The sequence below is a fragment of the Phalaenopsis equestris genome, unplaced genomic scaffold (assembly GCF_001263595.1).
Source record: "Phalaenopsis equestris unplaced genomic scaffold, ASM126359v1 Scaffold000450, whole genome shotgun sequence".
NCBI classification, from domain to species: Eukaryota; Viridiplantae; Streptophyta; class Magnoliopsida; order Asparagales; family Orchidaceae; genus Phalaenopsis; species Phalaenopsis equestris.
This window is the reverse complement of record NW_018164891.1, coordinates 135,048-162,190: the sequence shown is the minus strand read 5'-3', so window position 1 is coordinate 162,190 and position 27,143 is coordinate 135,048. Positions and strand designations below refer to the sequence as shown.

General features: G+C 32.8%; 1 protein-coding gene across 1 annotated transcript; it reads left to right on the top strand.

The window, feature by feature from the left end:
- Positions 1-1,762: 1,762 nt before the first annotated feature.
- LOC110027818 (DEAD-box ATP-dependent RNA helicase 20-like) lies at positions 1,763-22,622 on the top strand (the record flags this gene model as incomplete). The annotated part of the gene is given in 10 exon segments (XM_020729413.1): positions 1,763-1,859; positions 1,942-2,195; positions 2,377-2,556; positions 2,890-3,051; positions 3,744-3,898; positions 19,697-19,789; positions 19,870-19,955; positions 20,040-20,266; positions 20,636-20,872; positions 22,308-22,622. Coding segments are annotated over 10 exon segments (1,500 nt in total). The 3' UTR covers positions 22,358-22,622.
- Positions 22,623-27,143: the final 4,521 nt, after the last annotated feature.

Genomic DNA, 27,143 nt, shown 5'->3' with positions numbered 1-27,143 from the left:
AATCACTTGATCGAGTAGTTATCTGTCTAGAATCCAAAATTGTCGTGAGCGTGCGCCAATCACCTTATGGTTGAAATAATTTGTTCTCCTTTTACAATTTGATGTGAATTGAGAGGCGATAAATCTATATGCACGGACCTGGTCCGCCAGGTTTCTAAGGAGTAATTCTTCTTTATCTATGAGAGGCGCTCTGCCTTTGCGATAAGAGAAACTAATTGGTTGAACATACAGTTTCAGGCCATTGACAGTTGGTCGTGTGAGCCTGCTCGATTTCTTTTGTTGTTTGTGAGACAATGTTGTGATTCATGTTTGCATATTTTTGATGTACACAAATGATTATGATGAGACACAATCTATATACACGGCTCAAGCCTAACTGAGCTATGGATTTACTCGTGTTTGGCTCCTTTGAAATTAATTAATTTAAATTAATTAAAAAATAGATGTAGGTGTTAGGATTAGAACTTGCACCATTCGAGAGGGCCGTAAAAAAGCTCGTAATTCACAAACAACTCATGTTCGGCTTCTTAAATAATTCGTGTTGGATTCGTTTGTTAAGCAAGCGAGTCAAACATGAATAATATTTTTTGCGCTCTATTTATAAACGAGCCGAAAATGAACACATGCTTTTTCATTCGTGTCCAACTCCTTTTGACTCTAAATAATTAAATAAGAATCTTTATTTATTTACTTTTTATATTTTTTTTATGCATTTTTTTTAATTATTTGGATAGTATAATTATAAAAAATTTAAGTAGCTGTTGGATATGTAAAATAGGATTTGACGGCATGTATGAACCTACTGCCCTTCATTCGTTAATGAGTATCATACATGTAAATAAGTAGGATTTGACTGATTTGTATGTAAATGCTCCTAAAAAAAACTAAAAATCCCGTAGAAGCTAAAAATCCCACATCTGTAATGTAAATAGAGAGGATTGATGGTATGCATGTAAATTTCCTAACAAAAATGGAGCCGTCGATGGGAGCCATTATTCTGTGCGGATAGTGGTGTCGTCTAATGAGAATTTTTTTTTTAAAATTTAAAATTGGGGTCCACTGACATACGCTTTTAGCAGGGGAAATATTTTGATTGATTCACCGGACGCATTTCTGCATATAGTTAATGTACCTAATAATTTTTCCAACAATGGAGAGGGGACATTGCTTTAAGAAACACCTTATGAAAATAAAAAATAAACACTTTAATATAAGGAGAAAATAAACTTTTTCTATATTCCCGATTAGGTTCAATAAAAATAGATATTTTTTAATTTAATAATAATAAATAATTAAAAATATTTTCTAATCTTATAAAATAAATAAACTAAATTTGAGAGGAGCTCCAACAGAAGTTTAATATGAGGCTTGTTCAAGTTCGGCTTGTTTGCACCCGTATTTCATATAATAAAAAATGTTGAATCATATGATCACACGGACTATCATAAAAATTTCATATGATAGATATAAATATATATAAAATATTATTATACAAACAATGTATATAATTTTTTTTATTTAAGGCTTTAAAACAAGTTAAATATAATCAAAATGATATAAAGCCCTAGGTTTGAACCGCACCACAGGTCCCGGCAGTCGGACCGGCTCCATCAAACGGCTACAATTTCACTGATCGATTTCAATCAGATCGAATCGTCGGCGTAATATCGAGCGGCTCCTCCCCGGCTTTCAGTCCTCCTATTTTCCAGCAGCCTATACCTTTCTCTACATTACTCCATTAACGGCGGCGGGCTCTCGGCGGCTTCTTCTTCCCTCTCTCAGGCCGGCGAAGTTGCCACCGTTATGAGCCGCTACGACGGCCGCTCCGGCGACCCGACCTCCTACCGCGACAGGAGAAGGTAACCCTAACCACCTGTTGTTGACTGCCTTCCGGAACTCTTCAAGATTGCGTTCTTATTCTCATTTCTTCCCATTTTTCAGCGATGTGGGTTACAGTGATGGGGGCCTTTCGAGCCAGAGCAGGAGTTATAAATCCTCTAGCGTGAAGGAGACTGAAAGAGTGGTGGATTTGGATGGGTTGGTGCCGTTCGAGAAGAACTTCTATAAAGAGTCTTCTTCGGTGGCTTCGATGAGCGAGGTTGAGGTCGGGGAGTATCGTCGTAAGAGAGAGATCACGGTGGAGGGACGGGATGTTCCGAGGCCCGTTAGGGATTTCCGAGACATTGGCTTTCCTGGTACTTACGAATTTCTTAACTACAGAAACGTTTTTAGTGAGCATGATCCTTGAAATGAACACAATCAAGGAATGCAAATCAACTAACGCCCATGATTTTTATGCCGTTCTTTCATTTATTCAATAATCCTCTTGGTAACTTACAGTTTGGCTATTCCACTGTCATATTTTTTTCTTTTCAGATTATGTTATGCAAGAAATCACTAAAGCTGGGTTTGTTGAACCCACTCCCATTCAAGCTCAAGGGTGGCCAATGGCCATGAAGGGTCGTGATCTTATCGGTATTGCTGAAACAGGATCGGGAAAGACATTGGCTTATCTATTGCCTGCCATTATTCATGTGAATGCTCAGCCAATTTTAGGTTGAGAATGTCGAGCATTTTTTTTTATCATGTTCTGGTTTGATTTTAGGAAAATTTACATTGCTAGCACATAGTTCTTATGTATTTACGTATCTTTCATCTAACTTTCATATTAACATACATAAAAATTTGGTGCTTTAAATATACATATGAACAAAACGTGGTAAAAATGCTGTTTTTTTATTTGATATTAAAGATTTGGGTGCTATGTGTGTAAATATGAAAGTTTAGGCGTGAGATATGTAAATGCATAAGAATTGTGTGCTATGCATGTATATGCCCTTGATTTTATTGGTTATGAAATTTCATTGAATCTATGTATTTTTATTACAGCACTTGGTGATGGTCCTATTGTTTTGGTCTTGGCTCCGACACGTGAACTTGCTGTTCAGATACAACAAGAGGCAACTAAATTTGGGTCATCATCGAAGATAAAAAATACGTGCATATATGGTGGTGTTCCAAAGGGTCCTCAGGTTCGAGATCTCCAAAAAGGTTAGCTACAAAAGTTTCAAGGAAGATTTACATACATAGCACTTAATTCTTATGTATTTACATATCTAACACCTATTATTCAATTCTTGCATACATGCCACCTTCCCTATGAATGAAAACGTGTATCTCACTTTTTAAAAGTAAAAGTTAAAATGGTGGTGTTAAAATGGTGGTATTTCTTATGTGATATATAAAAGATTTGGGTGGTATAAATATAAAAATCAAAGTTTAGTTGTTAGATATGTTAATACATAAGCATTGGGTGGTATGTGTGTCAGTGCCCCAAATTTCTAATGCTTTGATTCATTAGTTACCAAATTTAAGCTTTTCAATATGTTGAAGCCTTGTGCTCAAGTGAAACATTTATTGAAATTTTAGTTATAGGGAGATTCATGAACATGCAACTGAAATCAACCCTGTAACATAAGAAAAGAAAGGAAAACGAAAAAAAAAGTTGGATTTTTGATATGAATGTCAATATTTGGATGGAATTTGACAAATGAAGCAGCCCGTTTTTTTGTAAATAACCAGGATTTGATGTTATGTTTGAAAATTTTGTTTTATTTCAGGATAGGCTTGATATGATTTCATGGCACCCTTAGTTGCAGGTGTCTCACATTGCATTACATACGCTCGCCCAAATTGATTAAACTTTAGAAAAGCATAGTTACCGATGAATCTTTTTTTTTTAGGTGTTGAAATAGTTATTGCCACACCAGGCCGGTTGATTGATATGTTAGAATCACATCATACTAACTTAAGGAGGGTGACATACCTTGTACTGGATGAGGCGGATCGTATGCTGGATATGGGATTTGAGCCGCAGATCAGGAAGATTGTCTCTCAGGTATATAATACATTGTTGAAATTTCGTTTTGTACTTCTGATATGCTATGTTTTTATGTTAATTTCATATGATAGAAAATAGGATAATTTATAACAGTCTTGCCCTTTTTTGGTATTTTTGAAATTTTGTATTTTTTATGCTTTATAAAAGTTCTTGTTTGGTTGATTGTGCTGAACTTTGGAATTTGAACTGACCTACTGAAGAGTTCAATTAAGTTAAGTTTATGCATATATGATTTTCTTTCACTACAACAATCAAGCTCATCTTGTGTGTGTGTGTGTATTTGCAACTTTCCTCACATGAACTCAATGATGCCTTGATCTAAATTTTGATCATATACTAGAGTAGTCCTGTTTTGTGAAATAAGCTTTGAACTTCTTATTCTTCTCAATCTTCAAGATGAGAATACGCTCTGTAATGCTTGTTTAGATATTTTAAACTGGCAAGTGTTGCTAGACTGTTCAAATTAATTTCGAAATTTAGGAGATTGAAGATAGATGATTGTTAAATTGGCGATTCAATCATTTTCTTTTTCAGTATTAATTATTTTCAATAAATGTCTCACTTTCTGTGCAATTAAACGTGGAGAGCTATTAGAGCACTTCTTCAGATTTGGAAACTGAATACCCTTTTTGGCTAGATGGAATGCCTAGTCCACCATGAAATTTGGTAAAAACTCAACAAGAAGTGAAGAAGAACCAGGGGCTTAATTTTTCATTATATGCTCATCTGTTTTGTCAGTAGGGGATTTATAAACAGCATGTTTTCTTCATCAAGAGGTGTAGATGGTAAAACGGTTGGTGACAGTTTTAATTCCTTTAATAAAAGTAGAGAATTGAGGGGGTTGATGCTGTTGTGGGAGCTTTGGATGATTGATATTTTACTTTCCATCATGCAGGATTACAAAGACGCTTTGGAAAAATTTTGATGAATTATCTGTTCAGAGTACTTGATGGGGAGAAAATATCCCTTGGAACTATTAACTTTCTCATCTATTTGCTTTGAGATAAAGAAGGATGACAACTGGGAAATTATAATCTTTAGGGTTTCAGAAGCTTTTCCGAAGTTGAGAAAAATTGAAGCATAATTGAGCCTGGCTGCCGCGTCATCTTGACTCGCTGAAGTAATGGATGATAGTAAAACACAATCTTGGCCAATTTCATCCTTATAAGTTTCTTTCTGCTATAGGAGGGCAAAGAAAAGTCTTATGGCTAGCCTCATTATTCAGTTTAGGGTCTATTTGGGGTAGCTGCAGATTATATTTAATTTGCTGATAAGCAAATTATCCTGACAATCTGATAATCTGCAGATTATCAGGATAAGCTGGCCTATTGTTTGGGGGAGCTTATGCAAAATAATTTATTGACAGTTGTTGCTGGATAAATGAACATTTTTTCCCTGTTCAGTGAAGTTGTTTGCAACAGAACTGTATGAGCACAGAAATAGATAAAACATAACACAAGTATTTCTGGAAAAGTTGCCCACCATTTCAACCCACAAATAACTAACATAAATATATATTAAGAAATGTTCAATTAAGCATTCAACAATATATATTAAAAAATCCTACTAAGCATTCAACAACCCCATCATCCTCTGGAATCCTCATCCGTTTTGAATTCAACCACTCCTCTGTGATCCGATTGCAGGTGGAGTTTAAATTTTGGCCGTCAGAGCGTTCATCCTGCCTCCTCTCCTCCATTTTCTTCAAAATTGTCCTCCTCCTCACGACACTGCTAATATCCTCCCCGCCTGAATCCATCATCGTCGTTCAGCTATCGTTCCCGCCCTCCACCGCGCAGACAAGGTCGCTGTCCTCCGCTTCTTCTCCAGCCCAACCCTCTCCATCTTTCGCGTCTCCTCCCTCCCTATCCATCTCGTCGGTCCCCACATGCTCCACCATGTTCTCTTCTCAACAATCCCTCCTCTCTTCTCTCTCGCATCATCCCTTCCTGCGCGGCAAGAGCGATCGATCGAGGCAAGAGAGATCGGAGGAGATGAGAGAAGAAGGGCGCAAGAGTAAAAATCTGCTCGACATGGGCCGCAGGGTCGATCCCACGGCCTCATCTATTAAGAAATTTCGTCCCGCGTTTTCGGGACGCCGATCCAACACCTAAACCAAATCTTGGTTCTTAGTTTTGAAATCTCCGCCCGCGGAGATAAGCTCCCCCAAGCGCACCCTTAGTCTATCAAATTATTTGGTGTGGCTTGGGGAGGAATGTTAGAATTGCTATGGCATCAATGTAATTTATGTTTATTCTTTGTGGTGTTTGCTATAGGGGAGTGAAACAAGCAATACTTTTTTTCTCTGGTTTTTTTGCTAGTAATTATGAGGGAGGGAGGAAATAAGATTACACTTTAGTAAATATCAATGTTTGGCTGTAATGATTGGATGTTATGCATGTAAATTCATGCATATATTTTTTGGACTTCGTATCTTGATTCCTCCAAATTGGTTCTCATTAGATGCCGAAATTATGATCAGATGATTTGATTTATCATTCACTAAATTTGATGACGAAATCAACAAATTCAACTCTCTATATACCCAGTGTAACCAGAAGTTCTGTAGGTCCAACTGACAGAAAGGTTTGCAAATTACAAAAAAAGATTTACATACATACCACTCAATTCTTAAGTATTTACATATCTAAACTTTTTAAAAGCTAAAATGGTGGTATTTTAAATGTAAAAATTGAAGTTCAGGTGATGGATATGTAAATCCATAGGAATTGTGTTATATGTCTGTGAATGGCCCAATAGAAAAGCAGCTACCTGATTGGAATGATATAGCATGAGAATGATTATTTCTCTGGAGTAGATTATGTCTAATTGAATTCAATTAACAAAAAAATCATTGAGATCAGTCTAATAATTTGCGTCATAGCCTTAAAAATTTTTGTAAACAATGACCCAAATTTAAACTTACACTCATTCATTTGATCTATTTGCATTCACATTATAAAAACATTGGTGCAACACGAGTATTTTGCATTTTTCCAACAGTAGGAGCTTCAAATCACATCTGCTTTATCTAACATGAACGTTTCCCAACGCACCACATATTTCATAAGTTATTGTTTCTTAAACCTAAAAAATTCATGTTAGGTTGTGCAGCCATGTATGTGCATTAATCCTTGAATGATTGAAATAAGTAAGCATTTATAGTTCATTGAATCACATTTGCTATGCTTTTGTTAAATCATCTCTTAGGGTACTGTAATGGGTTGGTTTGGAGTGCTTTTGGTCAACATCGTTCAGATAATCAAGTAAAACAAGACATGACTGTGAAAATTGGAAATAAATATTGATAATCTGATATAATCATGTTGATTCTGAAGGCGTGCCAGCTACCAAATAAGATATGATTTATTTTGTCGTTAATTTGTAAGGGAGTTGTGCGAGGTTGCTGAAGACAATATTGATGTGTAATTTTACTTGAGTTTAAACATCCTATAACGCTTTCCATGAATGAGAAATGGCATTTACAAAAAAGCATGTAGGGCGTTACTTTGCTTAGTTGAGAATGATGGCATCATACTGCATCTGCATTTTACAAAAAAGGGGAAAATTTACATACATACCACAATTCTTTTGAATTTACATATCCAGTACCTTAAGTTTGATGCTTACATTTATGACACCTTGATCCTATAAACCTATGCATAAAAAGGTGCATTTGACTTTTAAAAAGTTAGTACTAAAGGTGCTTTTTATGTGATGTTAAAAGATTTGAGAGGTATGCATGCAAATATTAAAGTTTAGGTGTTAGATATGTAAATATATAAGAATCGTGTGGTATGTATGTAAATGCCCCAAAAACAAGCTACTTGATTGAATAATAGAAGAAAACTTTTGATTACGTGCATTATGGTTTTGTGGGAAGGAGCTGGCCGTAGTACTTTAACCGGGGGGAATTCAGGTTATGCATTGGAGTTGAAAATGAAGAGAGTCTCTTACTGCTTCTTTCAATGGATTTAGTCGGGACTTCTGTATGGCATTTTCTAAGATCTAATAAAGCAGATTGATTTTCAAAGTAGAATTACTAGTTGCAAACTTGGCTGAGAAAGTTAGAGGGCTGATTTTAGGCTGACAATCAATGGTAAAATTTTTGCCAAAACTTATGAAAGGAATTCAAATTTGAGCTTTGCTTGTGCTAAGGCATTCCACAATAAGCAAAGCTCATTGTTCGAACGTGATTGTTTTGAGATGTCAGTAACGGTTTGTTAGGACATCACCGTTAAATGGTGCATTGTAACGTATAGCATATTTATGGTGAAAAGTTGGTATTGATTGACTAGGATGTAACTTGTAAGTGATATCTACTTAATCCTACTGTGATAAATTATATGGATTTATTAGATTTGAATCTCAAATTAGATTTATTACATGAAATTTGAAAATTTTGAATGGAAGACTAAGTGAATTCTGAACACTATAAAAAAGAATAAATATTATATATTTGCAAGCAACTAAATGGAAAAAGGGAAAAAAATCTATGTACATTTAAGAGGTTAACAATAGAATGAAATTTTGATATTAATTATTATAGAGTTTAAAGATAAAGTTGTTACGTTGAATAGAGTTATCTATTGGTTATGATAATTATTGATAATGATATGATAAATATGATTGGTGCTTGTACTCCTTATGTTGGATTAGAAGATAATTTTAGAAGGCAATTATACCATGTACTTAGGTTTTGTTCGTTTTAAGAGTGTAAATTAATATAAATACATTGTTTTTCAAGTTTTTAGGCATTTTTTATGAGGTAAAACAATAAAAAAAGTATTTTTGTATAGAATTTATGATATCTCCAAAGGTCTTTTTGTATATGAATTTGAAATTTTTCCAAGTTGGCTGACTTTTAAATTGCCCATGTGATCTCATCTTTCTCGAAGCCATATTTGGATCTACCGGCCACTCGAATTTGTTCACCGTGCCCTCTTGGCTATCATCGTTGTTTTTATCACATCCAATGAAGCTATTATCTTCGTATTGTCGCTGACTATGTCCCCACTACTGTCATCTTTGTCAACATCATCCTTGAGTCTGCCATCATCACTGAACTTTTCATTATTGCTATGCTGTAGATTCATTTAGAAAAATTGTTCATATATATATATATATATATTCAAAATAATATATTTCTATAAAAAGAAAACTAGATTCACGTTATAGTCAATTAGCTACCTAACAAAAATTTTTTTTTTGAATTTATTTTAATACCAATTTTGCAACTATAGCATTCTAAATATACTATATTTAATTTACACAATATTTGAATTACATAGTTTAACACCTTAAATACTAGGATCCAAACAATCCTTTCATGAAAAAAAAGGGATATTGTGCATGACTTAAATGGACTTATAGGTTATAGGATAGGCTATGATGTGATTCATAGTGGCTGTGTGAATTAAAATTGTAATGGAGAAGTTATATTTGGTTTCGTACCAATATTTGTTCTTGCAATAACAAAAATCCATTAAACAACAAGAAGAGCACTTATTTACTTTCAAATGTGGAGTTAACCAATCAGTAATAGGCATCTTTGTAATAAGAAGGAAAGGAAAATATTTTTGCAAAAATGTATAGGTGATTTCAGGCGATAGTTGGACTGCTCATTCTAGAATAGTTATGGATTTATATTTTAGGAGAATAAATAAAATGATTAAAAGAAATAATTGTCTATTATAAGACAGTAGATTATGAAATATGATAAATTATTAACGTGAGAATGGTTGCTAAGAGAGGTAGATTGAAATTTTTAGGTTAGCCAAATTTGATGTGGGATAGGATGTTAGTTTTATTTATTTTTTATAGAGAATTTAGGGATTCTAGAAATTTATCACGTAATAACAAATAGACTTTGTGATATAGTTAGGTGGCAAAAAAAAAGGAAATAAATTAGCTTTTATGGAGTGACAAAATTTAAATAATCGTGGCTTGTAATGATTATAGAACTTCAGAAATCTTGGGAAAAAAGGCATTGAGTAGAGCAAAATGATAATTTTTTATGATTTATATAATATGATTGTTGCTGTGGAAGAAAAAAAAACATATGCATAACGTAGCTCTGATAAGTGATAATATAAAAAAAAATTCAAGTTATATGTATTAATGGTGTAGATAATAAGATCTTAGTTGAAGATAAAGCCATAAAGGAAGTTTAAAATGCTAAGTGTGAGTTTTGTACAATAAATTATTTTTATAGGTGCATAATCAACAAAGTAAAGAGATTTGTTATAGATTGATTAAAAAATTTAATGTGGAGTTAGTTTTATGAATATGCTTGAAGGTAAAACCTTGGATTGGGAGAGATACTTTTTGAGATTTTGAGTGTTATAGCAGGTATCATAATTGTAGGTTAGAAATTTTTCTAATCCAATTTAGAAGGCCATAAGGATGCCAAAATATTTGAGAAGCATTTGGTATGAATATTTATGAATAAAATAGACACTCAATATCGTGCTAATTATATTGGAATGAAACTTAGAAGTCATATGATGAAGTTATGGGAGAAAATAATGAGAAAATAATTTAACTATGACCTACCTTTTTTTTTTTTCGCCACTCGATAAATGGTTTGATCTTATCATAGGAAGATCAACTATGAAAGTATCTCGTGTTAAGAATATTAATGAAGTTTTATGTAGGGTCATGAAAGGGTTTTCATATAAATTTTATTTAAATTGAGAGGACAGATGATCGAGTGGCTTAAATATTATTTATTGTAGTGTGTATTAAGGAAGAAAGATGTGTCAAATGCATGCTGAAATTATTAAATAAGTATAATGATGCATTAAAGTAGTTGTGAAGCGACTCCTAAAATTTCAATTATAATATGATTATATCAAAATTTAACATTCAAATTATATATTTTAATATTGATTGTTGAGGTGCTTGCAAATGATATTTAAAATGGTGGCGCCTTTGTGTTTGTTTTTTTGTGGATGTCATAATTCTTTGTAATTAGTAATTTGCTTAAATAAATAAAAAGTTAGAATAATGATGAAAATAATTATGTTACATAGGGATTAAAATTAGTATAACAATAATTTAGTACATTGTATACTATTTTGGTTATTGATATTAAGAATCATCAAACAGTATTATGCGAAAGATATAGTAGAACCAATATGTTAAGTGACAGATCAATTATATAGAAGAATAAAGACATTATTTTATTTTTCTGAAGTTAAGGGGGAGTGGCTGAACATAGAAGTGCCTCAAGATTATCATTTCTATAAGAAGATATAATGGAGATTCAGAGATAATTTTTTGAAATTGCAATTGGCTAGTCAATTTGTAAGGGTCCTACTGTTGATAAAATGTTTTGATAGCTAATTTGGCGTGACAGAAGTGAACATGCTATGGTATTTATGTGGCTAAGCTAGGAGGGATACATTTTAGAATGATTATATTGGAAGAATGATTATAGTGACTTATTTAAGATAATATAGTTGAAATTAAATCTGGTTGTTTTGAATATGAATATATATGGTAAATGGTAGAAAATGCATCCATTAAATGAATAAAATTACTGTTTATTAAGAAAATTGATAGAATTAACGTAATATGGGTAGAAGTTGTTCGAAATACTTTGGGAAGAATAAGTTAAACTCTAAGTTGACACTCGACCAAAAAAAGTGTGAAAAATGAGGATATTTATAAAGGGGGCTCTAAATATTTTGGATTTGGCTATTAATGATAAATGTAATCAAGCATGCTGTTCTTAAGATGCTCATAAAGAGTTCTCATTTATTCTTTGTCGTAATTATGAACAACATGATACAGAAAGGCACGGTAGAATGAAGTAGAACAGATGATTGGCTGTTGAAAGGAGTGCTTGAGAGGGGAGAAAGGGGAGATTGAGAAGCAGGGGAAGAAGATAGGAGAAAGATGAGTTGCTTACTATCGCTTGAGAAATTTATATTTCATTTAACATTTATACATTAATTATGAAAATTCTACTGCAAAGCTCAATAACAAATTAAGTTGTCACAATTACCAAATTACAAATAATGTTAAGAAACACAGCATCTTCCTGTAAAACAAATATCTAATAAAGCAGGAACATGACTAATTAGCTGTAATCCTGTCTGACAAATGGTGTTAACTCATCTAAAATATGAGGAACTCTAACTTAGACCATTTTGTTTAATATACTCCTCTTGATGGTCGTTGATATAGTTATGTTAGACTCATCTTGAGTCACACAAAAATCATCTGGTGGGGAATATGGATCTGATGCTATAAGTGGTGGAAGGACAAATTGGCTTTGTGAGCAGGAATTTAAAAAATATACATGATAAATATAAACTAAAATACAATTTTTTATTTTTATCCAGAATTTACAGTGAAGATAAGCCCTAGCTATAAAATCGTCATCATGTTTGACATGTAATTTTGCAATGTTTTCAAATAACTTACATGAATGAACTAGAATTAATACAATAATATCAAAAATAGATGCATGAGTAATTATTTGGTAATAGAGTGATAGCTATAAGTTTTTCTTTGCAATGTTTATTGACCTTAATATAAAATACGATATTACAAATTAAAGTTTATGTTAGGTAATCTATTGCAGACTGAATTTAAAAAATATACATGATAAATATAAACTAAAATACAATTTTTTATTTTTATCCAGAATTTACAGTGAAGATATGCCCTAGCTATAAAATCGTCATCATGTTTGACATGTAATTTTGCAATGTTTTCAAATAACTTACATGAATGAACTAGAATTAATACAATAATATCAAAAATAGATGCATGAGTAATTATTTGGTAATAGAGTGATAGCTATAAGTTTTTCTTTGCAATGTATAATGGATAATTTAATGAAAAATTTAGGAAGGCAAATTGTTAAAAAAAAAAGGTATTTTAGGAAGGCAAATTTTTTTCTTGGAATAAAATAGAGCAAAGTGAGTAATTATTTGGTAATATGATCCATCTGCCCTTGGTGTTAAAAACATCTAATGGCGTAAAATTTCATGAAAGAATTCATCAATATAAAATTTATAAATATGCCGTTCTAATTCCACATTATCCATATGATTCGTCCTTTCATTTGATATGATTGATAACATAGAATCAAATACAGAATGTACTTGTTATCTTGTAGACTAGAAAACACGTAGTTTTTTGAAGTGTTGGAGAACAAGAAGGATAGACCATCTTCAGCAAGTATGAGGTGATTAAGCTCAGTTTGGAATCTAGTACTTTTTGGCAGAAAATCTAAGTGCAAATTCAGGTTCAATTTTAGATTTAAGTTCATATTCAATTTGAGGTTCAATTCTAAAATCATCTTATAATTTCAAATCTTTATTTAGATTTTCATAAAAAGGAGCTTATGGCATTTTACATAATGTGATCAGTTTATTTTGTGAGGGGATTTAAGAAACCTATCATATTTTGTGTATCTATTGGAAGTCAATATTCAAGAAAGACCTAAAGTGATATTAAGACAACTGTTACTTTGACAAGATTGGGATATATAGAAATGTTCTCAATAGCATTATTATAAGGTGGATTATAAATACGTCTGGGTCTTCCTACTTATTGGTAATGTGAGAGAGACTTCAATATAAGTTTCAATATATTAATCATCATACAAGGAGTTATAATTATTTATTGATTTATGAAGAATGCCACATTAGCTAGTGCATTTTGCCTAGAGCTGATCTCAATTACTTCACTAAATTGTCTTGGGATTCGTTACTAAAGCTAAGATAAATATCTCATTAACATATTCACTTAGTAGCTGAAGAATTCAACTAGCTAAGAACTATAATGACTAGTCTAGAGCATTCTAACCTTAATGAATTTTAATATTTGCAAAAGTGAAGTGGGGATATTTAATGTAGGCATATATGTAGTCTTTTGTCATTTAGATCTTCCTCCTTCCATGGATGGTCTTCTCCAAGGACCATGGGTTTGCACACATAAGAAGCTCTATTGGGTGAAAACCACACAAAGAACATACTCAGAAGTGCTTGAGAATTTCTCAAGTTTCATTCAACAAGAGATAGCTCCATTCATGATACTAGAGGGGTATGTATAGCAATGACAAGGGAACCCAAAGGCTGCTTGGAAATGGAAAATAAATAAAGATTTGTGGAGTTTGAAGAGTCTTTTACAGAATTTCGAAGGTTTTGGTTTGTGTCAATGGTTAAAGGCTAAATGGAGAGATGTAATTCAAGGAGTTATCATAAAACAAAGAGTGAGGAGAGAGGAAGGGGCATCCAAGCCACAGAGAGAGAGAGAGAGGTGAAGGATAAATTTTAATGGTCAAGTGGTGATGTGGAAATGAATGAGTGGGGTGGTGGTCAGAAGGTGGTCACATTAGTCCATTGGTGGCTAAATGTGGGAGAGTTTGGTTTTCTCCATCATAGCATACAAATGATTCAAGACATAAGTGAACACTCGACTAACTTGATAGTACCGCAACAAAGTTCACATTACTCAATAGAACATATGAATAAATGTCAAAAGAAATTTAAAACATATCAAGAAATAAAATGCATCTTGCAATTTCTTATGCACACATGAACTAGACTTAATGATTATGTCTCTAAGGATGTTTGATGATGCTCTGCGTTAATAATCACTAGCTTTGTAGAATACTTAGACGAATGAAGATCCGAACAACCTTATAACAACTTTAGACTCATCTAGTGTTAACTCTTGAATTATGTCATGGGTGATACCTTACTAGTAGACAAGGATCATCAAATTGACAAGTCTGAATTTGAATGATATGGTCATCGAAGATCTGATCAAGGCCAATTTTACTTTAGATGAAGGTTTGGTGGTAGTAGCAATGGTGACATTTATGGAGTGGATGCACTGGTATGAACTTGTATGTCATAATTGATAGTAATGAGAACAAGCGTGTTTGTTGCTTAGCCACAATTTCATGGTAAGTTCATATTGAATACTACAAAAATTCCAACTTCCTTACGAAGTTCTACTATGCTTACATTTTCATTAATTTTCTTCATAATTTCATGAGTACTAGATTTTCTAGGACTTTAACATTTTAAGAATGATTGTGGAAAATCTCTTTACATAACATTTACAAATATCATGCCCTCATTGAAAACAATATGTTTTTCGTGTGAATTAGCATTCATTCTATTATTTTAATTATTTTTAAATGCACTTCAAAATTCATCATTAAGTTCATGGTAACACATGCAAAATCACTAAACCTTTGGGCAACCATTAGTTCATTTAGGTCAATTGATTTTCTTGACTCCTATACTATCCTGATGTGAAAAGGGTGGCTTATGCGAGTTGAGTTATTAATGGAGCTATTTTCAACAAATTCAATAGTGGGGAGAACTAAATCACAGTTGGATTTATGGTAAATGACTAGGCATCTAAGTAGATTACCTAAACTTCTATTCATAACCTTTGACCATTTGCGCGTGGGTGATAAATTATGGAAAATAGGCGTTAAGTTTGTATCTTCGAAAGGTATTTTAACAGTAACTCATAAACTGAATATCTCGATCCGAGGTAATGATTTTGGGTAAACTATGAAGCTGTACAACCTAAAGGAAAGAAGCAATTTGTGATGCATTTAGAGTTCTTTTAAAACGGAATAAATTGCGCCATATTGGAGAATCAATCATTGACTAATATGGTGGAGTCACATTTTTGAGCTTTGCAGAAAAATATGTGATTGAAATCTGTACTAAGATCCTTTAAGGCTCAACGAGAAATGTGCAAAGGAGTGTACATGATGGTTGCATCATTTTGTAACAATTCACGTTCCATCCTTCTCGAGGCTTGGCAAAAAGAGCCAATCTTCAATCATGCCAATTTTCTCGTTATGATTAATATGACTGGATGCTCCACCTAAATGGAACTCTTTAACGAAAATCTCTGAGAAAAGAGTAAATCACATTTTAAAGATGTAAAGAGGAATCCATTTCACATGTGAAAATTCATGCTGGGGTTGGGGACTCAAAAGTCAAGGATTCATAGATTTGATAAGTTTAGCAATCTGGGTAATCATTTTTGGATTTATCGAATCCATTTACTTTAAATACTTCTTTGCCATGGTAAAATTGCTTAAAATCTCTTAAGCAAGTAGTTTGTAATGCCAAGGCTAAATTTTATATAACAAAAGTTAGCTCCATATATGGTACAAGTGCAGCATTTATGTTAATGACAAGGGAACTCCAAAGCCATGCTTGAAATAGGGACGAAATAATGATTTGCAGAGTTTGAAGAATATTTTACAGAATTTCAAGCTAGTTTTATAATCAAATGCTTAATGGAGGGGAAAACTGCAAGGTTTGTCATAAAACAATGATGGAAGAGTGAGGGGAGTGGCAGCTAAGTATCGTGAGTGTGTCAGTGAGGTGAAAGATGAGTTGTTATTGTAAAATGATGATGTATATATTCCCATGAGCTAAGAAGGTCAAAATGTGTCCCACATTGCTCAATTGATGGCTAATGTCAGAGAATGGATTGGGCTTGGTTTCCACTACAACATGCTCTCAACTCAAGATACTAGTACAACACATGATTAGCATGATAATGACGTGACATTACGCATAATTGCAAAACACATGTATTTATAAGTCACAAGAAAAAAAAAAGCCTAAATAACACACTTCATAATCTCTAGTGACAGAAGTGTGACTTTGGGCGATCAAATTATTAAAAGGTGTGAACGATTTAGATATCTTGGGTCCGTTGTTCAAAGCGATGGTGATATAGATGTGGATGTTAATAGTAGAATTCAAGTTGATTGGTTGAAGTAGAGGAATGCTTCGGGCCTTTTGTGTGATAGAAAAGTACCGCTTAGACTGAAAGGAAAATTTTATAAGACGGTGGTGAGACCTGCAATGGTCTATGGCGCTGACTGTTGGCCTTTAAAAGGGAAGCATAATAATAAGTTAAAGTGTTGCCGAGATGAGAATGATTAGGTGGATGGGTGGCTTTACACTTAGAGACAAAATGAGAAATGAATATATTCGTGATAGGGTTGGTGTAGCTCATGCGACAAACAAAATTAGAGAAAGTCGTCTTAGATAATTTGGTCACATTAAACCATTAAACGTCGACCATCTGTCCATCTGTTGATCCGATTAGAAGAGTAAATGTTTTAGATTCGACTTGTGTTAAGAAAGACAGAGGTAGACCTAGGAAGACTTGGACTTATTGTATTAAAAATAATCTTAATTTACTAGAACTAAATGAAAATATGACACTAAATAGAACGCAATGGAGAAAAAAGATTTATGTAGCCGCCCCACGTAGTGGGATTAAGGCTTTGTTGTTGTTGTATAATCTCCTAGGTGCACATAAACTTGACTTAATGACTATGCCTGTAATGATGTTTTTGATAATTTTCCGCATCATTTATACTAGTATGATTATGTATAACATATTTGTTAAGAAAACGTATATGATGCTTTCTTACTAGATATTTTTCCTATCTTAAACACTAAATTCAATGTTTAGTTCTACAAATTTAGTTATTATTTTGTTGAATGCACATTTATTTAGTCTACTAGATCTAAGTTCTTTTGGCTTTTATAAGCAATGTTTTAAAAGGCGTGGGCATTGGGTGGGGTATTTTAGCTGTTATGGGGCGTGACGTAAGCCCCAAGGCGTCAGGTGTAATTCTCACGGTATAAAAAAAAAATAAGAAGTATAAATATTAAGAGAAAAAAATAAACTATTTGTGCATAAAAAAAAAAATTAAAATCCGACTCTAGCAAATTGCAAACTTGAAAAAGATCTGCGGTTACTGTAGCTACAGCGAAATTATTGTAGCTACAGTGAATTCACTATAGCTGCTGTGTAAAATAATAAAAATTATGAAACAGTATAAACCTCTAATCAAATGAATCGGGTTGAGCCCGCGGGAGAGCGCGGGTGCGGCGGGATCGTTTGCGTGCACGTTGAGGCAGACGAAGCAGGCCAAGCAGACGCTCCTTTATGCGTGATGAAGCAGACAACACGATTGTCTGTTGTGGGAGGGACCAAGCAAATGGTGGCTAGTTCTTCTGTGTCTGCATGAGAGGGAGGAAGCAGAGGGTGCGGGAGATCGACTGTGTGGGGAGACCTTGGATCGACATGGATTAAGTCTAAAGAATTAGGGTTTTTTTCTTTCTTTTTATTTGATTAATAGATGGGGCGTATGCCCCATGAGGCGCAAATTGTGCTTTGGGCTCTCCCGGGCGTACGCCCCGTGACGCCCCCCTCATGTGCTTGGGGCGAATAGGCTTATGCCTCACCCTGGGGTGTGCCCCCATAAACGCCTTTTAAAACAGAGTTTGTAAGTCCTATGATCAAGATGATATGTACTATTTATATGTAATGAGATAAAATTTATATGCTATATGTACAAGGTAAAGTAACTAACATGAAATTCAATTGAAATGGAATGGTTTGATCGAATTATTATGATGACAATAGAAATAAAAATCACAGAAGCTTTAACTTTCAAGTACTATGAACTTTAATTTATGCAATTGTTTTCATGTTAATAAATTAATATTCTATCACGAGCTGACTCTCTTGATGAAGTAGAGATAATTCATTTAAGCTTCACAAGCACATGGATTTTTCTGAGCGCTGCTCCAATGCTTAAAATAGATTTACCAATCAACATAAGTTTAATCTAAAAGTATCAATTAAGGCTTATACGTAACTGGAGCGTCAATAAAAGCTACTTTTGTCCTGAAACACGACCTTCTTAAGTCTTTGGTCTCTAAATAGTATAGCAGGGTCATTCTAGTGCCTAAATGTCAATGAATTTTGTAGTGGTTATCTGAATGGTTATTATTTGAGCTCAAGTTTCTATCTAAAGGAAAGGTGGAAGAAGTTGCGAAATAGTTTTTGGTGGCCGGGAAGGATTGGAATTAGCTTGAACTTATCCATGTAGTGGACAGTGATGATGAGCTGTGTTGAATTTTATGCAAGTGCAACAAAAAATCTGCAGAAGTTGTGAGCGAGTTATGATTAGGATTGACATGTAAAATTATGATGACTGAGTTATGCATATAATGCTGATAGTGTAAAAGATATTATTGTTGCCTTATTCTAATGCATGGTTGATTTTATCATAAGTTATAACTGTTAATTTTTATCTTAATCTAAAAATATATATAGGTTTGGGTAATTCATTGTCCAGTATGCGAAAATCAAATCCTTCTTATACACCCTCGGGTTCAATCAGATTATTAAAACTTGTTTGTAATGGATAATTGCCATCTCTGGACAGATTTTGGGTGAACGACCTGTGATTTAGCACACTGGAGGGTATGAGTGGCCTGCGAGTGGGATATGCTCGGAGGTGAGATTGGTTGGGGAAGTCTTTGATATCTAAATGGTACAAAATAACAATGCGGAAGGAAGGAGATAAATAGTGTTGAATGGTCGGATTGTGGGGGAGGAGATCAAGAATGAGGTGAAGAAGGATACGTGAAAGGGGATCTGATGGCTATGGTTTGCGGAAATGAATTTCAGTCCACATTCATTCATTAATTCAAAAAGCCGAGGCAAAAGTTTCATTTTTTGATAGGGAATCCTTCACAGGACTGTTTAACATCAACCCAATTGTATTGATGACTTAAGCAGCACTGATAATAAATACTAATTTAATTTAGCCTTTAAGTACAATTAATCGATCAAATGTCTTCTTCATCAGACAAACACCCTCAATATATTCTTTAAGGTGGATTAAACATTGTTAAAAAATCATAATTATAATTTTTCTTTTTTCTCTTTGAATTTATCCTACTTTCTCTTTTTTTATAGATTCGACCTGACCGTCAAACTCTTTATTGGAGTGCTACTTGGCCCAAAGAAGTCGAACAACTTGCTAAACAGTTCCTTTACAATCCCTACAAGGTAAGAATTGTGACCAAGCAGTTCAAAGGTGGGTTCGTTCATCTCTATCACATCTGACAGAATCGGCTCGATATCAACAGGTGATTATTGGTTCTGCTGACTTGAAAGCTAATCATGCTATTCGCCAGCATGTAGAGATTGTAACAGAGACTCAGAAATATAACAAGTAGGACACCCTTTAAGGACATCCTTCAAAATACCACAATTGCCCCTCCTTACATCGCAATTTTTTATTTTTTATTTTTTACAGATTAGTCAAGTTACTGGAAGATATTATGGACGGAAGCCGGATATTGATATTCCTCGACACCAAAAAGGGTTGCGACCAAATCACGCGACAGCTACGGACTGATGGTTGGCCTGCTCTCTCAATCCACGGAGACAAGAGTCAAGCTGAGAGGGATTGGGTTCTCTCGGAGTTTAAAGCTGGAAAAAGTCCCATAATGACGGCCACTGATGTTGCCGCTCGTGGTTTGGGTACTTTTCTTTTTTATGTTTTATTTTTTTTTTGTAAGATTTACATACATAGCACTCGATTCCTATATATTTACACCTAAAATCTAAACTTCAGCTTTTACATACATGCATACCACCTTTTTTATGCATGAAAAATTATATTTCACTTCTTAAGTTAAAATGATGGTATTTTTGATGTGATTTGTAAAAGATTTTGGTGATGTTAATGTAAAAAACAATGTATAGGTTTTAGATATGTAAGAATTGGCTGGTATGCATGTGAATGCCCCTTACTTTTTTCTATATTTATGCATACCTAATGTCTCTAATACAGGATATGGCTTGCCTTTTGTTATTAATTTTTTTTTCTTTTTAAAATTTTGTTGACAGATGTAAAGGATGTGAAATATGTAATAAATTACGATTTTCCTGGATCTTTAGAGGATTATGTTCATCGTATAGGACGAACAGGGCGAGCTGGATCTAAAGGAACAGCGTACACTTTTTTCACAGCAGCGAATGCCAGATTTGCAAAAGATCTCATTAACATACTCCAGGAGGCTGGACAGAAGGTCTGCCCTGAACTTGCTTCCATGGGCCGAGGCGCCCCTCCACCTCTGCCTGGAGGTAAACCTCCCCAACGCTTTTGTGCCTTTCCCAATTTATAGCCGTGACACGTTTTTTTAGGCAAGAACAAATAGTCTGTGCCATTTGCAAGTAAAAATAAACAGCGATATTTGCATGCAAACCACCCAATTCCTATTTATTTACATGTCTAACACCAATACTTTACTTTTTACATTTATATCACTCAAATCTTTCATATCACATCAAAAATGTCACTCTTTAAAATTTTAAAAAGTTAAATACACCATTCATAGATAAGTCTGGTGGCGGCATGTATGTAAAAATTGAAGTTTCGGTGTTAGATATGTATGTGCATAGCAATTTAGTGGTATGTATGTAAATCTTCCAAATAACTAAGATAGAACTTGCCATATTTCTGACAACTTAGCTATTAGTCTTCATGGCTAGCAACCCAGGTATTAATGACTAAATTTCAACAACAAAGGTACTATTTTTTGTTAGATTTACGTACATACCACTCAATTCTTATGTATTTACATATCTAACACCTAAAAATTTAATTTTTTACTTACAGACCACCTTATGCATGAAAGGTGTATTTCACTTTTTAAAAGTTAAAATGATGGTATTTCTGTTTTGATCTGAAAGCTTTGGGTGGTATAAATGTCAAAAGCAAAATTTAGGTGTTAGATATATAAATTCATAGGATTTGGGGGGTATTTATGTAAATTCCCTTTTTTTCTTAGCTTCATTACTCCACTTGTAACAACAAACATCAGGTGTTAGATTAGTTTGTAGAGTAATTATTAAATGTTAGGCATCTGGGAAGCATTGTTCTAAGTAAAAAGTGCTCTCCTATGAAATAAAGCCAGATTATAAGCAATATTTTAACATTATTTATTTATTTATTTTAACACATTTTCCTCTTGAGTAGCACACAGTTCTCTGATACCTACATAAGGTTTCTACAGATTACAGTGTCTTTTCACCTAAATGAATTTAGTTTATCATAAACCTACTATTTTTTTTTTCTCTTAAATGAAGTCATTTTATTATGAATCTTTTCATGTTCTTGCTCTGTTTGGATTGAAATCCCAACGATCTATTGATCATAGACCTAAAAGTAGTCATTTGAAAATTTCAATCCTTATATTTTTTTCTTCTTCGCAGAAATTTTTAGGAAGATTTACATACATACCCCTCAATTTCTATGTATCTACATAATCAAACATCTAAACTTCAATTTTTACATGTATGCCTCCTTATCTATGCATGAAAGGCTGCATTTCACTTTTGAAATGTTAAAATAGTGGTATTTTTTATGTGATATTAAAGATTTGGAGGTATAAATGTAGAAAGCAAATTTTAAGTGTCAGATATGTAAATACATAAGAATTATGGTATGCATGTAAATGCCCCAAAATATTTAATCGTCGAAACTGCGCTCATATTGAACATCTTTTGCATCCATCAGGTGGCCGCGATAGAGGTAGGGGTTTTGGTGGAGGCCGCCCATGGAACTAATTGTCATTCGGAAGGCACTGCTCTCACCCAAGCAATCTAGACCCAAACAACTAGTCTTTATTAAGTTTAAAGAGTAATGTGTATTATATTTTACTCTTTGAGACCTCATAGATAGGTTGTATTGACTCAAAAGGGGTCTTCTGCAATTGTTTAGCAGAAACAATATTGCAATTATTTCTGTCTCATGTTTTTATTATTAGTGTACAATATACATATATATATTTTTTAATTCAACAGAGCTTTTCCTATGACTCACTGAAACAGTTGTGTGAAACATTTTAAGTTGGGCAAGTGAAATATGCATTTTATCAGGGATAAAAATGCTGGCTTTTTAAGATGATGATTTTGACCTGAAAATCTTTATTTACATTTCATATCTCTGAAATGTAACTCATCCTGCTGGCATTTTTGAAGACAAAAATGCTATCATTTTGTGCTTGGTTGTTAGCTAATCGTGCTGAGCTCTAGAGCCGCGTATCAAGTCGAGTCTGAGCTAACTCACGAGCAGGGCTCGACTGATTTGCACTCCTAATTATGCATGTCTGATTGTAAAGGTTATGATGTATTATGCCATTATCTATTCTTTTCAAAACTAGTGCTTTATCTTTTCATATACATCCCACAACGTTTGCCATTGTGTTTTAATTGATCACCCTTTTTTTAAAAAAAATGGCGATTTAGAGATTTTTTTTTTGTATTTAAATATCTAAAACCTAAACTTCGATATTTTTTTATATAATATTTTAGTGCCTTAATTACATTATAATATGCACATAAAAAATATATTTTATTTTAAAAAATAATTAAAATTAATTGTATTTTGATGACATTAAAATTTTATATTTTATATAAATTAATATCGAAGTTTAAATGTTAGTTAAAAAGTAATGAATTCAAATGAAGTTGATAATCATTATACATCTATTAAGTAAGCCATTATTTGGAGAGATTTGAAAGGGTTGAAAATAGCTCAATTTTTTTTTGCATTTATACCCAACTTTTTAACTTTAAAAAAAGTAAAATACATATTTTTGATGAATAATGTGACATGTATGTAAACATTTAGGTGTTGCATATATATTTATGAGGGATAATTACACGAAGATCATTCAAAATATTGATATTTATAAATTCATCATTTAGGTGATATTTTTGAACTGCTGAATCGACGTATTTGAATATACGTATTTCAATATGGCATGATCAAATCATTGAGAATTTGATAAAAATAAAAAAATAAACTGGCATGATCAAATCATTGAGAATTTGATAAAAATAGAAAAATAAGCGTTAAAATTTTACCATAAATTTTGATATTTGAGTGAATTAAAAAAAAATGGTGCGTTAAAATTTTATCATAAATTTTGATATTTGAGTGAATTAAAAAAAAATGGTGCAATGAGAATGCGAATGATTGATTTATAAATAACAAATTTCGGTCAGTTTGATCTGACATGTGGGGCAGATGCTGGTCCTATATTGTTAGTCTAAACGGAGGAGGACAAATTTGTACAGTTGTATTAAGGAGATCACTGTCTCATTGCCACAATATTAACGGCTATTATTTTGTTTTTTTGTAATGTTTGTACCCTCTCAGGATAACTTCTAGTTACCATATCATTACAAATTCGATGCTCTCAGGATAACTTCTAGTTACCATATCATTACAAACTCGATTGCCAACAAAATATAAATAAGATCGAAACCATGTTTTTTTCTTTTTTTATATATTTTTTCATGATAAAGTTTTATGAGAGTGTTGTCTGCCAAAAAAATTATGGCGGTAGAGTGATAATTTAACGTCTTAGCATCACACAAAGATTTAGTACATACACAAATAATAAAAAAGTAGCAGGAACAAACCACAAGTTTCTTTTTTTACGTGGAAAGACCCATGAAAGAAAAAAAATTATACGGTTTAGCACATTCAAGATAATCCACTATGTAAATGCAAACAATGGTCCATTATTCTCTTGAATTAAATAATAAGAAATTATAGTGTTGATAATTACATATGCATAATAGTGTTTAAAATTTAATAATTGCAAGTGGGCTAAAAAAATATAGTTATTGATGATAATAAGAATAGTGAGCTGCAAAAATTGTTGTTGTTTGCTAGAAAAGTAGTAGTTTGTCATAAAGATTGTAGTCAGTCGCTATAATAGTGTGTGTTGGTCATAGAAACCATAGCTGAAAACTATAATAACAGTTAGCCACATAGAGCGTAGTTGGTCACATAGACCGTAGTTGGTACCGCACTGGTTGGTGGTTCCAACCCTTCTCTTAGTCTTACTATTTTATACTAAAGATAACACTTGCTGATATAAGACGTAGAGAAGAATACTGGTGTTAAGAACAAATGTTGTATTTATGGTTTGACGGTTTTAAGTAGTGGTTGCTTGGAGTTATCATCAGATTATTTACATGACATTATTTGTCTAATGTATTCAAGATACTTTGTTACAGTGTATTTATGATACATCATTAATATACCATATTCAGGATACATCGTTACACTGTATTTGTGATACGTTATTATACCATATTCAGAATACATCGTTAGCAAGCAGAGTTTGCTGATGACAGCAGGCAAGGACGACAAGCAGTGGTCGTTTAATGTGGCTGGTAGATGGTGTTCGATTATGATCGGCGACTATATAGGTCAAATTTATCGTCAAGACTTAGTACTTGGTTATTCGTTACATTGTGTTTGGGATATATGGTTACATTGTATTCAAGACATATCATTAAACCATATTGAGGATACTTTGTTACAATATATTCATGATACATTATTACTTCGTATTCTATATACACTATTAGCGAGCTAAGATGACCGACAGTGATCGATGGCGGCTGTCAATTAGTTTTCAATGTTAATTGGCAATTATAGTAGCCAGAAGTTATCACTGGGACATCAATACAACATAATTTGATGCACCACATTTTGTATACAACATTACATCGTATTCGGGATACATTGTTATCAAGCAATGTTTGCCAATGGTAGCAAGCAGGGGATGACCGACGGAGATCGACAACTGTCAGCGATTAGTGGTCAATAGTGATTGGTGGCTACAAAGGCCATAAGTTATTGTGAAGCCTTCAATAAGATGTCATTCATTACTCTGTATTTGGAGTACAACGCTTCAAAGCCTCAAAATGTGTAGCATAAAATTGAGACAGTTAGTTTGACTTGTTGAGACATTTAGTTTGACTTTAAGCTTAATGAAATTGAGATATTGAACGACAATGAATTTGGATTTGGTATATTTATTGTTTAAAATTACCTTAAGATTCATGATTGAGGATAAAAATTTATTGATTACACATCAAAGAGAATGTTAAATGATGGTTGATAGTCATTATGATCATATGACTTACAATATGAGCGGTGTCAAGCTTGATGGTCCTATCTGAAGCATTGGAGTGGTTCAGTCTTTAGAAGATTTATGTCTAATTTGGATTGACACTGGGGGGATTCAAAATATTTAGGTTGAATTTGGATTAGAAATATAACAATCAAGGGGGGCATGGGATAACCATCGGCTCTTTTTGGTTTATTAAAAGTTCACTTATAATTATTTATAATGTGAATATTCAAATTAAATATTCTTTGATTAGTAAAACATATAGACAATTATATAAGTAGAAATATAATAAACACATATGATTATAAAAAGAGATTTCAATTATATGATTGTAGAGTTTATTAGATAAAATTTTAAATAAATCCAAAGAGAGAACCATATACTGAAGATGTGAAATTCACTAATAAAAATAAATAAACTAATACAAAAATGAATTATAATATATGAGAGGAGGAAAACCTTGGGTTTTAAATCTTCCAATCCAATATGCTTTCCCTTGAGAAGAATAGTAATATAGTAAAATCCATCAATATATGATCAAAACAATTTTTTTTAGATTTAACATAATTAATTCCATCAATTTTCATATATATTAATATAACCAAATGAAATAGATCAAATATGAATGTGGAGCATAAAAATTAAATTTAATGTGATCTAAACATGCCTCTTTTCAATTGGTCCAATTTTATTCTTTAGTGAGATCAACTAAATACACATATCTTTAAATGATACGACAATCAACTAGCAATGCACTCATGAAGGACTTTAGGTGAAAGACCTTTAGTTAACAGATCTGTAATCATGGGGTCAGTACTAATATGCTCTATAGACATCTCTCCACTTTGAATTCATTCTTTTAAAATTTAGAACTTGATATCTATTTATTTCAATTTTGATGCACTCCTATTGTTCTTAGAATATATAATTGTTGATATATTATCATAAAATAATTTTTAATGATTTTTAAATTTCTTCTAAAATTCATAACACACTATAAAATTTTTTTAGCCATGAAGTCTCAAAATATTCTATAAAATCTATTGTTATGGTAGAAGTTATAAGAGTCTATTTTGCACTCTTGTAGGAAAAGGCTCCTTTAGCAAGAAAATAAATAGAGCATGATGCAAATTTTTGATTGTCCTGACAGTTAGCAAAATATGACTTTGAATATCCAATGATCTCCAATTGGTTTGATTTTCTATATGCAAGCATGTAATCCTTTATTCTTTATAAATATCTCTTAACTCATTTAGCCGCTCTCCAATGATCAATCCAAGGATCACTCAAGTATCTATCTAGAAATCCAACAATATGTTCTATATTTAGTTATGTACGAACTTGAGCATAAATTAGACTCCAATAGCTGATGAATAGAGATTCTTTCGCATTTCTTTAACATTAAGATTATTTTT